This window comes from Bos indicus x Bos taurus, chromosome 5, assembly GCF_003369695.1.
Source record: "Bos indicus x Bos taurus breed Angus x Brahman F1 hybrid chromosome 5, Bos_hybrid_MaternalHap_v2.0, whole genome shotgun sequence".
Lineage (NCBI taxonomy): Eukaryota > Metazoa > Chordata > Mammalia > Artiodactyla > Bovidae > Bos > Bos indicus x Bos taurus.
In genome coordinates, this window is record NC_040080.1 from 70,923,666 (window position 1) to 70,940,432 (window position 16,767).

The 16,767-nt window shown below is 42.8% G+C and overlaps 1 protein-coding gene across 1 annotated transcript in view; it reads right to left on the reverse strand.

Moving 5' to 3' along the window:
- Positions 1-11,825, reverse strand: part of C5H12orf56 (chromosome 5 C12orf56 homolog) — a 76,669-nt gene extending 64,844 nt beyond the window's left edge. Inside the window, exon 1 of the mRNA XM_027542436.1 lies at positions 11,386-11,825. Within this exon, the coding sequence (XP_027398237.1) occupies positions 11,386-11,637 (252 nt within the window). The 5' untranslated portion in view covers positions 11,638-11,825. The remainder of the gene's footprint in view (positions 1-11,385) is intronic.
- Between the last annotated feature and the right edge of the window lie 4,942 nt (positions 11,826-16,767).

Here is a 16,767-nt window from a genome sequence, read left to right on the forward strand (position 1 = left end):
CTCAGATTTCTTTTACCAGTTTTTAATTTCAGAGAAAAAAAGGAACCCTAAGCTTTTAGCAGTTGATTATCAAGTTTCTAATTTATTCAGTTCAACTCCTCATAGATATTTTGAGTTCCTGATACAGAGCACAAAGTTGAAACATATAAAACATAAGATTAGAGTTTCTATTTTCAAAAGAGTTTAGAGTCTTCTGGAGATCGAGTCAATGAAAACTTTTTAAAAAATGATCCGCTAGGTACTAAGGCAGCTTTAGCCCAGAGATTAAGAGCCCTGACTCTGGAGCCAGATGACTCGCGTTCAAGTTCTGGTTCTGTCACTTGGTGGATGACCGCGGGCAGACTGCTTTCAATCTTTCTATTTCAGGTTCCTTATCTGTAAAACTGAGGTAACAGTATCATCTGGGGGTTGTTGTAAGGATAAAGAAGTTCCACATCAAGCACTCAGAACAGCAGATGGGTAGCACATAGTAAGCACTCAATAAAATGTCAGCAATTTGAGGCAGGCATTAGAGCTGTTCACAAATATTCCTATCCTCTCTTCCAAACATGTGGAACACACACATGGTAGGGTCATATTTTCCTACCCCCTTTTATGTTAAGCATGGCCATGTTCCTGACTCTGGTTAATGAAATGTGAAAAGTAGGGACATGCCCCTGGGTATAAGATGAAAACCCAGTGCATAATTTGCAGAGGTAATCCCCCCTGCCCTGGTGATCAAGCAAGCATGTGGTAAAAGGGAACCTCTGATGCTAAAGTGGGTAACTAAGTATCACATACCTTGTGAGTAAAATGAACAGTCCTTGCTAATCCACCATGGACAGGTAGCTACGACTAGACTCTGTGCTGTGCGAAAGTACTCAGGCTTTGAGGTGATTTCTTAATGCAGCTTAAGCTGAACAATTCTGACCAGTCACTAGGGTCAGAGCAGTGAATCAGGCTGACAAACTGCTGGTCCTCTTAGAGTTTCTCAAGACTTGAATACAATATCCAAAATATTTTATGCAAACAAACTCTTAAGAAGCAGCCAAAATGACTGATAAGAGTTTACCACTTTTTTCCACCTCCCACAGTGAGATCTTTGAAATGTAACAAGTGAGTCAAAATACAGGGGGGAAAAAACGTTCAAGATGAAAAGAAGTATCCATAACATGGTCTTACCTTCTATAACTCTTTACTACCTCTCAACATGCATGATAAACAACACAGGGATCATCTCATGCAAACACACAAAAAACATGAAGAAAGCTGAACTTGAGGAGCAGGAGACCTATGAGAATTTAGTCCGACTCTGCCTTTAACTGACTATGTAACTGGCCAGTGTGATGAGTTGCCAATCTCCCAAGTCTCTCGGTATTTGGAAATAAGGAAGTATGATCTCCCTTTCTAAGAAGTGAACTGTATGATGTACCCGAGCATCCATTTATTCACTTACTCATTCTTCCAATTTACAAATAGTTATTGACTATCTGCTATGTGTCAGAGAATATAACGTACAGTGATAGAGGGATGAACAAGACCGACAGGGTCCTGCTCTCATGGAGCTTACATTTACTGTGGGGCATTTGTTATTGTTGTTGTTTAGTCACCAAGTCATGTCCATGTCTTTTGTGATCTCATGGACTGTAGCCCTCCAGGCTCCTCTGTCTGTGAGATTTCCCAGGCAAGAACACAGGTTGCCATTTCCTTCTCCAGGATATCTTTCCAACCCAGGGATCAAACCTGCGTCTACTGCTTGGCAGGCAGATTCTTTACCACTGAGCCTACTATGGGACACAGGTGAGAATAAATCACCAAACACGTTAATCTCACAGTGCAAATAGTGGTAAGTGCTTTGAAACACTTTAGACTGGGTGGACCCAGAAGGCATCCCAAGGAATCAACCCTCTGAAGGTGTGAGGGAAAGTGTTCCAGGTAGTTCATAGTTAAATACATTTTAGCAGACAAGTGACAGGGTCCGGAACACACTACTCCAAAATATGGTTGGTACCTTAGCATACTGAATGTTCTGAGCTGAAGGCATTCAAGAAAATGCAGATGCAGAAAAGTCTTTCTGATCCCCAGCCCTCCTCCCTGAATCGGGTCATAAGGCCCTCATGAGAGAGGGTCTCTCTATACCCAGAAGAAAGGAACAACCTTATCTCTAAGACAGGGATGCTAAGATGAATCCAAATAAGCAGGCCTCGCTAAAATGTCCCCAGTTTATGACCCTTAGCTTTTTCAACTTTTTTGAACTATCACATTTTTCTATGACTCTCCATTCTTCATCAAACGTAGTGTTAAACACCCAGAGGTTTTTGCTTTGTTTTTTAAGATTTTTCTTTAATTGATGTGGGACCATTTTTTAAAGTCTTTATTGAATTTGTTACAATATTATTTATTTTATGTTTTGGTTTTGTGGCCATGAGGCATGTGGGATCTTAGTTCTCCAACCAGAGATTGAACCTGCATCTCCTGTATTGGAAGGCAAAGTTCTAACCACTGGACCACCAGGGAAGCCCCCCCACACAGGTGTAACTGTTTCTTCTTTGGAATTTCATTTCCTTCTACAGTCTCCCTTATCATATAAAATTTATGTTAAACAAGTTTGTACAGTTTTATCCTGTTCATCTATTTTTTTTTTCAGTTTAATTTTCAGACCTAATCAGGATCCCTAGAAGGGTTGAGAAAAACCTTTTCCTCTTCTACACAAATCAAGAGGATAGACTAATATGTAGGATATGGGGAATGAAAGAAAGAACTAATGTTAATGGAAGATGACGTTACTTCCTAAAATGGGAAAAGTTAAGAGAGGAACAGGTTTGGGGGTGGAGCTCAGGAATTCTGTTCAACAAATTAAACTCTGCAAACCCAGTGGGCAAGTTTTCAAAAAGAACAAGTGAGATTTTAAAACACCTAATACATAAGCAATGCTCAAAAACCAGTTCTTTTTTTTCCCCCAAATTTACTAATCTCCCAAAGAGATATGAGTCTTACAGATTCATGAACCTAAGTTGACTTAATGTATGTGGATAAAGGTTATTAATAATAATGAAACATGTATATAGCTCCTACCATGTGCCAAGTACTATTTTATTTATTTTTTAAACACATTTATTTACTGACTTATGTATTTGGCTACACCAGGTCTTAATTGTGGCATGCGGGATGTCATTCCCTGACCAGGGTTCAAACTCGGGCCACCTGTGTTGGGAGCATGGAGTCTTAGCCACTGGACCTCCAGGGAAATTCCCCAAGTATTATTTTAAGTGTTTCATTTATTAATGAGGTTAATCCTTCCAACAGCTCTATAAAGATGATGCTATCATCTCCATTTTACAGATGAAGAAATGGAGAGAGAAAGTAGAGGCTGAATAACTTGACCAAATCCACACAGGTAGAAAGCAAAAGCTGAATAAAAATGTACTACTAAATACTCCAGTGTATACTGCAAATAATAAATTGAGAAATGAAGAGACAGATTATGTTGAATATTTAACAAATAGTTATTGGCCATGTCACATGTATCAATCAGGCAGTGTTCCCGGAACCATTGGAAATCACTGTTCAGGATAGTTGGTTCTCATGCTTGAAAAATGTATCTAATCTTAGAAGTGCTTAAAGAATAGTATGGTGATACACACAATAAAAGCAGAACTCTAGAGCTTTCAAAAGTAATTTTAAAGAAAATATCAGCTTTCACAAAAGCTCTGCCTAAGCAACCTTGGAAACCCATTGTTTTAGGAGATGAACCACATCAAACACCCACTGAGTGGTGATCATTAGTAATGTGTAGAAATATTGAACCATTGTGTTGTGCACCTGGAACTAACACCAGTGTTATAGGTCAATTATATTTCAGCTTTTAAAATAATTAGTTTTTAAAAATAAATGATAAAAACTTACATAAAATTATTTAAATAAATCTGACAATTTGTTTTGGAAAAAAATCCCCTACTGAGACCTCCAAGTGCACACAAAACTTGTCTTTGCTAGAATGGAAGTCTCACTTCTGTGTTTTGTTGCTGTTCTTTTCACTTTTTTTTTCCCCCAGTTAGGGGAGAGAATAGAATTTTATCTGTATATTTGCACATTTTTTTTGTGAAATGTAACTAGAACAGGAGACATGAACTAAATGGAGAGATCTGGCCAGTTGGGGAACAAGAAGGGTGGGGGCCCAGAGGCATAAAGGATTGGCTTACTTAGGGGCTCTATTGACAATGAAAACAAAGGCCACTGGGAACCTGAGCCAACTGAAAGTTAAACAACAAGAGACAAATTTGCACAGTAAAATGAGGAGACCTTTAAGAACGGAAAAGGATTCTAAAGATGTAGCCTTAGAGAAAGACACCACCCTAGTAAAAAAGGAGATGAAAACAGTTGATCTTTCAAGAAAGGAGGAACCGGTTCTAAAAAACAAAGCTGCCTGGCACTCTAACAATGTAATCCACTGTAACAGACAACTATATATGTGAGGGGACAATACAGTTGACGTAACACAGAAATCAGGAAAATTCTCCATGTGGTATTAAGGACAGACATAGTGTTCACAGAGGGATGACAAGCCAACTACACCTGTGGATATTGACACTAGATAAAGCAATGTGGGGACACTCATTTTTCACATACCCTATGAAGCTTAGTATAAGCCGTCATCATTGTCCTTTAGTTGCTAAGTCATGTCCAACTCTTGGTGACCAATGGGCTGGAGCATACCAGGATCCTCTGTCCTCCACTATCTCCCAGAATTTGCTCAAATTCATGTCCATTGAGTTGGTGATGCCATCCAACTAACTCATCCTCTGTTGCCCACTTCTCCCCCTGCCCTCAGTCTTTCCCAGAATCAGGGTCTTTTCTAGTGAGTCACCTCTTCCCATCAGGTAGCCAAAGTATTGGAGCTCCAGTTTCAGCATCAGTCATTCCAACGAACATTCAGGGTTGATTTCCTTTAAGATTGATTGGTTTGATCTCCTTGCTGTCCAAGGGACTTTTAGGAGTCTTCTCTAGCACCACAGTTTGAAAGCATCAATTCTTCAGTGCTCAACCTTCTTTTGGAGAAGGCAGTGGCACCCCACTCCAGTACTCTTGCCTGGAAAATCCCATGGATGGAGGAGCCTGGTAGGCTGCAGTCCATGTGGTCATGAAGAGTCAGACATGACTGAGCGACTTCACTTTCACTTTTCACTTTCATGCACTGGAGAAGGAAATGGCAACCCACTCCAGCGTTCTTTCCTGGAGAATCCCAGGGACAGGGGAGCCTGGTGGGCTGCCGTCTATGGGGTCGCACAGAGTAGGACACGACTGAAGTGACTTAGCAGCAGCAGCAGCCTTCTTTATGGTCCAACTCTTACATCTGTACATGACTACTGGAAACACCATAGCTTTGACTTATACAGACTTTTGTCAGCAAAGTGATGTCTCTTCTTTTAATACACTGTCTAGGTTTGTCATTAGCTTTCCTTCCAAGGAGCAAGTATCTTTTAATTTCATGGCTGCAGTCACCATCTGCAGTGATTTTGCAGCCCAAGAAAATAAAATCTGTCACTGCTTCCACTTTTTCCCCGTCTATGTGGCATGAAGTGATAGGACCAGATACCATGATCTTCATTTTTTGAATGCTGAGTTTCAAGCCAACTTTTTCCCTCTCTTCTTTCACATTCATTAAAGGCTCTTTAGTTTCTCTTCAGTTCAGTTCAGTTCAGTTCAGTTCAGTGGCTCAGTCGTGTCCGACTCTTTGCAACCCCATGAATCGCAGCACACCAGGCCTCCCTGTCCATCACCAACTCCCGGAGTTCACTCAGACTCACGTCCATTGAGTCAGTGATGCCATCCAGCCATCTCATCCTGTGTCGTCCCCTTCTCCTCCTGCCCCCAATCCCTCCCAGCATCAGAGTCTTTTCCAATGAGTCAACTCTTTGCACAAGGTGGCCAAAGTACTGGAGTTTCAGCTTTAGCATCATTCCTTCCAAAGAAATCCCAGGGCTGATCTCCTTCAGATTGGACTGGTTGGATCTCCTTACAGTCCAAGGGACTCTCAAGAGGCCTCTCCAATACCACAGTTCAAAAGCATCAATTCTTCAGCACTCAGCTTTCTTCACAGTCCAACTCTCACATCCATACTTGACCACTGGAAAAACTATAGCCTTGACTAGATGGACCTTTGATGGCAAAGTAATGTCTCTGCTTTTGAATATGCTATCTAGGTTGGTCATAACTTTCCTTCCAAGGAGTAAGCATCTTTTAATTTCATGGCTGCACTCACCATCTGCAATGATTTTGGAGCCCCCCAAAATAAAGTCTGACACTGTTTCCCCATCTATTTCCCATGAAGTGATGGGACCGGATGCCATGATCTTCGTTTTCTGAATGTTGAGCTTTAAGCCAACTTTTTCACTCTCCTCTTTGACTTTCATCAAGAGGCTTTTTAGTTCCTCTTCACTTTCTGCTATTATAGTGGTATCATCTGCATATCTGAGGTTGTTGATATTTCTCCCAGCAATCTTGATTCCAGCTTGTGATTCATCCAGCTGGTAGCTCAGTGGTGGTAAAGAATCCACCTGAAATGCAGGAGACACAGGTAGACGCAGGTTTGATCACTGGGTTGGGAAAATCCCCTGGAGAAGGAAACGGTGACCCACTCCAGTATTATTGCTGGGAAAATTCCATGGAAAGAGGAGTTTGGGGGCTACGGTCTGTAGGGTCGAAAAAGAGTCAGATATGACTGAGCACACACACACACACACTCTCTCTCTCTCTCTTTGCATTTAAGTTAAATAAACAGGGTGACAATATACAGCCTTGTCCTACTCCTTTCCCAATTTTGAACCAGTCAGTTATTCTGCATCTGGTTCTAACCGTTGCTTCTTGACCCACATACAGGTTTCTCAGGAGACAGATAAGGTGGTCTGGTACTCCCATCTCTAAGAATTTTCCACAGTTTGTTGTGATCCACACAGTCAAAGGCTTTAGTGTAGTCAATGAAGCAGAAGTAGATGTTTTTCTGAAATTTCTTTGCTTTCTTCATGATCCAACAAATATTGGCAATTTGATCTCTGGTTCCTCTGGTTTTTCTAAACCCAGCCTGTACATCTGGAAGTTCTCTGTTCACATGCTGTTGAAGCCTAGCTTGAAGGACTTTGAGGATAACCTTGCTAGCATGTGAAATGAGGGCAATTGTACAGTGGTTTGAACATTCTTTAGCATTGCCTTTCTTTGGGATTGGAATGAAAACTGACCTTTTCCAGTCCTGTGGCCATTGCCAAGTTTTCCAAATATGCTGTCATACTGAGTGCAGAACAATGCAAAGAAATAGAGGAAACAATAGAATGGAAAATACTGGAGATCTCTTTCTAGGAGTCATGAATGGATGTGAGAGTTGGACTATAAAGAAAGCTGAGCACTGAAGAATTGATGCTTTTGAACTGTGGTGTTGGAGAAGACTCTTGAGAGTCCCTTGGACTGCAAGGAGATCCAACCAGTCCATCCTAAAGGAGATCAGTCCTGAATATTCATTGGAAGGACTGATGCTGAAGCTGAAACTCCAATAGTTTGGCCACCTGATGTGAAGAAGTGACTCATTTGAAAAGACTCTGATGCTGGGAAAGATTGAAGGCGGGATTAGAAGGGGACAACAGAGGATGAGACGGTTGGAAGGCATCACCGACTCAATGGACATGAGTTTGAGCAAGCTCCAGGAGTTGGCGATGGACAGGAAGACCTGATGTGCTGCAGTCCATGGGGTCCCAAGGAGTCAGCGACTGAGCGACTGAACTGAACTGAGAGATCTCTTCAAGAAAACTGGAGATATCAAGGGAACATTTCATGCAAGGATTAGCACAATAAAGGACAGAAACTGTAAGGACCTTACAGAAGCAGAAGAGATTAAGAAGTGTCAAGAATACACGGAAGAACTACACAAGAAAGGTCTTAATGACACAGATAACCACCATGGTCGTTGAGATGGTCAGTGGTCATATTTGGAAAACTCAGTGGTCATTCACTTAGGGCCAGACATCCTAGAGTGTGAAGTCAAGTAAGCTTTAGGAAGCATTACTACAAACAAAGCTAGTGGAGGTGATGGAATTCCAGCTGAGCTATTAAAAAAATCCTTAAAATGATGCTCTTAAAATGCTGCACTCAGTAGGTCAGCAAATTTAATACAAGCCACTGAACTATAATAATAACTATAATAAAAACTCAGCAAAAGAGACTGTCAAGGCATTTGTGCCTGGCATGACTGTACTTATTACTCACTGAAATAATATTTTTTAAACAATTACCCATTTTAAAACATCATAAGAGAAAACACTTCTGTATTGATTTCCTATTGTTATTGTAACACATTTTCATAAACTTGGTGGTATTAAATAACACAAACTTATTTTCATAATGGTTCTGGGGTCAGAAGTCTGAAATGGGTTTCACTGATCTAAAATGGGTATCAGCAAGACTGCATTCTTTCTGGAGGCTCTAGGGAAAAACATGTTTCTGTGCCTTTATCAGCTTTTAGAGGCTGTCCACATTCCTTGGTTTGTGGCCCCCTTCCAACTTCAAAACCAGTCTTTCTTATAGTGCATCACTCTGCTGCTGACTCTTCTTCTGCTTCCCTTTTCCAATTTTAAGGATGTAGTGATTACATTTACCTTATGCATATAATCCAAGATAATCTCCCAATTTTAAGGTCAGCTGGTTAGCATATGTGTGCAGTTGCTCAATTGTGTCCAACTCATTGTGACCCCATGAACTGTAACCTGTCAGGGTCCTCTGTTCATAGAAGTTTCCAGGCAAGAATATAAGGTTGCCAGTTCCTTTTCCAGGGGATCTTCCTGACTCAGGGATCGAACCCACGTCTCCATCTCCTGTACTAGCAGGCAGATTCTTTACCACTGCATCACCTGGGAAGCTCTGCCACTGTAATTCCCCTTTGTTGTATAATATAATAGAGGAAGTAATATAAAATAGAAACAGGTTCTGGAGATATCTTTGGGGAGCCATTATTCTGCCTTCCACAGCTTTAACCAGAGTTAAACTATATTGTGTAAGATGGACATTCATTGTACCGACAGGGATTTCCCTGGTGGTCCAGTGGTTAAGAACCCGTCTTTCACTGCAGGGGATGTGGGTTCAATCCCTGGTCAGCAAACTAAGATCCCACATGTTGTGGGGTAACAGCCTGCATGCCTCAACAGCAGAGCCCTCATGCTCTGGAGCCCACACCCCGAAACTTGAACAGTCCCACATGCCACAACAAAGACCCAACATAGCAAAAAAAAAAAAAAAAATTCTATCAACAATGCTGAAATCTTGAGACTTGTTCAGTACCTTTATAGACATTACACACTCTCCTATATGCCAGAAAGGCAAACTTTGTACATCAAGCATGATCAGGTATGCCTTTCTGTAGTATTCTTGGCTGGGGAGACCTAGGGAGCTTTACTGTACTTTGCAGATTCTAACAGCTTAAAAAGAAAGCTATATGACACCTATTGACATGTGTATACTGTCTCTTTAGGGAGAGAGTAACAATATCCTAAAATCATTACTCCCAAAGAATACATGTTTACACTGCAGACACTAGAAAAAAAGTTGAACATTTAATGTTTTCTAAAACATTTGGTCAGAAATTTAAATCTTTTAAAATTTTAGTTCAAGAGAATGCAAATAGTAGCAGTGAGGAAAAGGTAGTTTTACTTCCAACTTTTGCTCAGATTAAGGCAGGAGATAGATAAGCCCCAGGCTGAACAGCTGGAGTTCATCCCCTATGGACAGATACTCCAAAATAGCAGAATGAAAGAGAAGTTAAGCCCTGCCCAGATTAAAGAGACCACATATTTATCAATCTTGAGGATAAGGAGACCTTCTTGACTATATATGTGCAGAAAGGCTTCTTAGAGGTCTAAAGGGAGGGGGCACCACCCCATATCACATATAAAGTGATATCAACCTATGGATCGGCCTCTTTGCTAGAATCCATCTTGGCTAAGGGATGCATGCACACACATGGAAAGACCTTGATGCATACCAAATATGGACTCAACCAGGCAAAGCAAGATGATTGGCCAGAGGAAACCTGGAAGAAATGCCCCATTAAAGCGATTCAAACTACCACAAGGGCGCAACTCTCTGAGACCACCTGTGTGTCTATCCACAGTACCCTTTTTCTCCTAATAAATGCTTTACTTGTTTCACTACTTTCTGTCTCTATGTGGAAATTCATTTCTACACAGCTGACAGGCAAGGGCCTTGTCACTGACCACTGGTCCCTGATGTTCTAGTCTAGGATTCAGTGCTGTCACTTCGGTGGCTGACTTCAATCTCTGGCCAGGAATCCTGCTTCAATCCCCTGCAGGCTGAGGCCACCTGAGATCAAAATGAAGCAAAGAAATCAGCATAGCGCTATCAGCCCACGGAGGTATTTTAAGTAGAAAAAGCTTTCACTTTTTTCATTTGATTTCATTATTTTCTTACAGACATGTTCCAAAGAAGCTATGATTTTCTTGACCCCATCAAGGCTTGCTAGCTTCTCCCCTGGGAGACACAGAGAGTCAAGTGAGGGAAAGAAACAGGAGGCTAGACACCTGTCCCCAGTGGAAAAAGGAAGAACACACCCGGAGAGCAACTCAGACAAAGGGAGCCAAGGGGGGAAAAACAGTAATTGGAGAGGAGACTGCTTCCAAGCTGTTGCTGGTTTATAAGGTAAATCTATTGCTGGATGAAAGGGATACAGTAGCAGCAACTAAAAACTGAGACAGACTGTATCTCCTTCAAGGCTCCTGATCTAATGACTCTCCTTCCAGGAAGTTTTCCCAGCATGGCCTGAGCCTGGATTGGATGAAATACCTGCCAGAGATTGCCATGCGTCCCATACAAATCTTATCAATGCATGCACTTATTCATTCATTCACTTACTCATATTGAGTACCTAACATAGTCTAAGCCCTAAAGATAAAAAATAAACAAACAAGGCATATTCGCACTTCTCACATGGCATTTATTTGCATTGGTTTTGGTTTTCAGTCTTTCCCACAGAATCTTCTAGGAAGGCCCCCTGTTTCAGTTTCTCATCCTCAGAGTCTAGCACAGTGCTTGGCCTACTGTGGGTGCTTAATTAACGAAAGAACGACCTTAAAGCGTACTTCTGGTAGGAGACTATGTTCTCAAATCTGTCGTCCTATTTGAGGGGACAGGGATGACCGGTACACAAAATAAGAATGGGAAAAGCATCTTTATTCGGAATGCATACAGCAATCCAGTTTTCCTATGTGGCTACTAGTAGAAAAGTATATGTTAGAGAGAACAAGAGTCCCGGGCAGGGTGGGGAAGCTCCTCCTCCTCCTCCTTCCCGCGTGTAACAGGGATTGGGGAGCCCAAGAAAGGGGTTCTCGCGAGCCCGTCTGCGCGCCTCACCAGGTCAATGGCTACGATGTCCCGCAGCGCCACGACTCGTCGGATGGACTTGGGCGGGTTCTCAGTCAGGTAGATGAGCCGGTCAGTGAGCACCACGTACTTTAAGGTGTGTTTCTCCGAGTCAGATACCACGATGCACTGCTCATAGGCGCGGACGGCGTCGTAGACCTCGGGCGGCAGATGCCTCCGCAGGAAGGCGTCCAGGCGGCTATTCTTGCGCGCTGGGAAGCCGCAGCGCGCGGGGCTGGCCATGCAGGGCGCCCGCGGCCCCGCCGAGTGCCGGGGTCGGCGGAGGCCTCTGTCCGACCCCGCCTCCGCGCCGCCCGCGGTGGAACCCGCGCGCGCCACAAAGCCGCCGAACCGCGCGGCCGCCTCCCCGGGCGCTGGTGGCCGGGCCCCAGGCTTCGGAGCTCCCGCGTCTGGTCCCCTGGACCAGCACCCGCCCCCCCGCTCCCAACACACACACACACACACACACACACACACACACACACACACACACCCGCGTCTGGCCCCGCCCCCCAATCTTGGTCTCAGTCCCCGACAACAATGGGCAGGGCAAGACGCTGGTCCTTCTGGGCTCGCTGCCAAGCATCCTGGGGCCCTCTGCTCACCCCGGCCCCTTTCCTTCCCCTAGCCTAGCTGTTGCGGAGCAAGCATCGAGGCCACCGGTTTGGTCTGGTTTTCTATTACAAACTTGAACAAGATGAAATTTACCGATTTATTTTTAAATAAAACAATCCTAGAGCTCTATTAAGATCAACCACCCAGATTTAGCACTTGATTATAAGATTGCTTGGCATAGCTCTCTAATTTTTCACGAGTAGAGACTTAGCTCTTCTTTCTGCAGCTACATAAAAGCTCTCTGACAAAAGAGCCTGTTATAAATTGTTTTTTGCACACCCAAGTCTACCTAATGGATATGCTTCTGTTCCCAGTGCCCAGGACAACGCCCCGTAGGCAGTCGGAGCTCAATCTGTGTAGGATGAATGAACGGGTGAAGCCTGCGTATCTAAAAAATTGAAAGTTAGAGGCCGAGAAATGCTGAACATGCAGCCTTGAGGCTTCAGAGTAGTAACAAGTACTATTTACTTTTTACAGACCAGGAATCAGTTCAGTCCAATTGCTCAGTCGTGTCCAACTGTTTGCGACCCCATGAATCGCAGCACACCAGGCCTCCCTGTCCATCACCAACTCCCGAAGTTCACTCAAACACGTCCATCTAGTCGGTGATGCCATTCAGCCATCTCATCCTCTATCGTCCCCTTCTCCTCCTGCCCCAATCCCTCCCAGCATCAGAGTCTTTTCCAATGAGTCAACTCTTCACATGAGGTGGCCAAAGTATTAGAGTTTCAGCTTCAGCATCAGTCCTTCCAAAGAACACCCAGGACTGATCTCCTTTAGAATGGACTGGTTGGATGTCCTTACAGTCCAAGGGACTCTCAAGAGGCTTCTCCAACACCACAGTTCAAAAACATCAATTCTTCAGCACTCAGCTTTCTTCACAGTCCAACTCTCACATCCATACATGACTACTGGAAACACCATAGCCTTAACTAGACGGACCTTTGTTGGCAAAGTAATGTCTCTGCTTTTGAATATGCTATCTAGGTTGGTCATAACTTTCCTTCCAAGGAGTAAGCATCTTTTAATTTCATGGCTGCACTCATCATCTGCAGTGATTTTGGAGCCCCCAAAAATAAAGTCTGACACTGTTTCCACCATTTCCCCATCTATTTCCCATGAAGTGATGGGACCAGATGCCATGATCTTAGTTTTGTGAATGTTGAGCTGTAAGCCAACTTTTTCACTCTCCTCTTTCACTTTCATCAAGAGGCTTTTTAGTTCCTCTTCACTTTCTGCCATAAGTGTAGTGTCATCTGCGTATCTGAGGTTATTGATATTTCTCCTGGCAATCTTGATTCCAGCTCGTGCTTCTTCCAGCCCGTTTCTCATGATGTACTCTGCATATAAGTTAAATAAGCAGGGTGATAATATACAGCCTTGACGTACTCCTTTTCCTATTTGGAACCAGTCTGTTGTTCGATGTCCAGTTCTAACTGTTGCTTCCTGACCTGCATACAGATTTCTCAAGAGGCAGGTCAGGTGGTCTGGTATTCCCATCTCTTTCAGAATTTTCCACAGTTTATTATGATCCACACAGTCAAAGGCTTTGGCATAGTCAATAAAGCATAAGCAGATGTTTTTCTGGAACTCTCTTGCTTTTTCCATGATCCAGCAGATGTTGGCAATTTGATCTCTGGTTCCTCTGCCTTTTCTAAAACCAGCTTGAACATCAGGAAGTTCACGGTTCACATATTGCTGAAGCCTGGCTTGGAGAATTTTGAGCATTACTTTACTAGTGTGTGAGATGAGTGCAATTGTGCAGTAGTTTGAGCATTCTTTGGCATCGCCTTCCTTGGGGTTTGGAATGAAAACTGACCTTTTCCAGTCCTGTGGCCACTGCTGAGTTTTCCAAATTTGCTGGCATATTGAGTGCAGCAGTTCCACAGCATCATCTTTCAGGATTTGGAATAGCTCAACTGGAATTCCATCACCTCCACTAGCTTTGTTTGTAGTGATGCTTTCTAAGGCCCACTTGACTTCACATTCCAGGATGTCTGGCTCTGGGTGAGTGATCACACCATCGTGATTATCTTGGTCGTGAAGATCTTTTTTGTACAGTTCTTCTGTGTATTCTTGCCACATCTTCTTAATATCTTCTGCTTTTGTTAGGTCCATACCATTTCTGTCCTTTATCGAGCCCATCTTTGCATGAAATGTCCCCTTGGTATCTCTAATTTTCTTGAAGAGGTCTCTAGTCTTTCCCATTCATTTGTTTTCCTCTATTTCTTTGCACTGATCACTGAGGAAGGCTTTCTTATCTCTCCTTGCTATTCTTTGGAACCCTGCATTCAGATGCTTATATTGTTACTTTTCTCCTTTGCTTTTCACTTCTCTTCTTTTCACAGCTGTTTGTAAGGCTTCCCCAGACATCCATTTTGCTTTCTTGCATTTCTTTTCCACGGGGATGGTCTTGATCCCTGTCTCCTATACAATGTCACGAACCTCCGTCCATAGTTCATCAGGTACTCTATCAGATCTAGTCCCTTAAATCTATTTCTCACTTCCACTGTATAATCATAAGGGATCTAATTTAGGTCATACCTGAATGATCTGGTGGTTTTCCCTACCTTCTTCAATTTAAGTCTGAATTTGGCAATAAGGAGTTCATGATCTGAGCTACAGTCAGCAACCAGTCTTGCTTTTGCTGACTGTATAGAGCTTCTCCATCTTTGGCTGCAAAAAATATAATCAATCTGATTTCGGTGTTGACCATCTGGTGATGTCCATGTGTAGAGTCTTCTCTTGTGTTGTCGGAAGACCAGGAATAACATTGTAAATTAGGTTAACGAGATTAGAACACAGCAACAGAAACTTATCTCCAGTAACCCTAGGTGAGAACTTTCGTTTTAAATTCAAATCCTTGAAAAGTCATTCTCTCTCCCTTCCGATTTACCCAGAGATCCAGAGACAATGCAAACAGTATATGTATATTTTGTTTAATTTGTTCCAGTTACCTGCAACCCAGTATTGAATTATGTATTCTTTATTGCATTTTACATTTTCATTCTCCTCACATTTTACTATTGCATACTGTATGTTGTAAGCAATTTCAAATCCTTTGTGGAAGCAGTATAAATAAATTAAAACATAAACATAGTGTAGACTAAATTGCTACAAACTGAGGGAACTGAGGAAAAATGTTTAGATGTAGCTAAAGAAGTCTGAGAAACTCAATAGCAGCAAAGGAATAGAAACAATATTTCTCTTTTGGAAAGACTGTATTTGGTGAGTAAGGAGAGAAGTGCCACCTGCTGACAAAATCTTAAATGACCTAGCATTTGAAGTTTTCTTAGGATCTGATCATACATCTGACTCTTCATATTCATACCTGGATGAAAAGGGAGCCCCAGGGTCATGGCTATTTCCTCTGAAGTAAGGATTATTCCCATCTAACCCATTCTGAAATTCGTTGCCTCAAACCAAGAGAAGGAAAGGCCCTTCATGTTTGCCAAAGACTCATACCTCAGGAGAGTGTTTGAGAGGGAAATGGCTACTGCAGAGTTGGAATGGGAGGCCCAAGTGGGGAACAGGCCTCAGTCCAGACTGCTGTCTCATGTGTCATGGGCTCCCTGTTTCATAGCCACTTCCCAGGACTAAGAAACAGAATGACTGGATCAGGACCAGAAAAGAAAGCATATCTGATACATCTGCCATGAAGCCCACCATAAACAAGTTTCTGGTGAAAAGGGTACTAGGCTTAACAAATGTGAAGATGATGCACACAAAGAAGGGAATTTTACAAAGAGTCTGGTGGTTAAGGTGACCTCAGTTAACTTTTTAATTGTGTATCATGGTTTCCAGGCACTCATTGTTCTGTACTGTTGCCAAGGTAACAGCAAAGTTCAGATCACAGGAAAGGGCTTTAATATAGGAGAAAGATCCCTGGATTTGGAGTCAGGAGAACTGGATTAGAGCACTAATCCTGTTGCTTAGTATCTGAGATTTTTGAAAAGTCACTTCACCTTTTCAGCTTCATTTCACCATCTGTGTAATGAAACTACTACTAAACATATGCCCTGCTAACTAGAGAGTTGGTGGGAGGACCAAAGGCAGTGACTTATGAATTATGAAAGGACTACAGACATGAAAATTGTCTGTATTCCCTTATCTTTTGGTAAGCTTTATGAGAACAGTTAACATAAATATAGGCCTCTCAGGTGGCTCAGTGGTAAAGAATCCTTCTGCCAAGCAGGAGGTGCGGATTTGACCCCTGGGTCGGGAAGATCCCCTAGAGAAGGAAGTGGCAACTTACTCCAATATTCTTGCCTGGAAAATCTTATTGACAGAGGAACCTGGCGGGCTCCAGCCTATGGTGTCACAAAAGAGTCAGAAACAATTTAGTGAATAAACAACAACAACATAAATACACCCTACACAGGCATTTGCTCCTTATCTTCTAAATCCAACCAAACTCAGGAAGCATTTGGTACAGATCCTGTACAAGATCCCTGGGAGGAGGGAACGGCAACCCATTCCAGTATACTTGCCTGGAGAATTCCATGGACAGAGAGCCTGGTGAGTTACAGTTCATAGGGTTGCAAACAGTTGGACATGACTTAGTGTCTTTGTGACCCCATGGACTATAGCTCGCCAGGCTTTCCTGTCCATCACCAACTCCTGGAGCTTGCTCAAATTCACATCCATCCAGTTGATGACTCCATCCACCATCTTATCCTGTATCGTCCCCTTCTCCTCCTGCCTTCAATCTTTCCCAGCATCAGGATCTTTTCCAGTGAGTCAGTTCTTCACATCAGG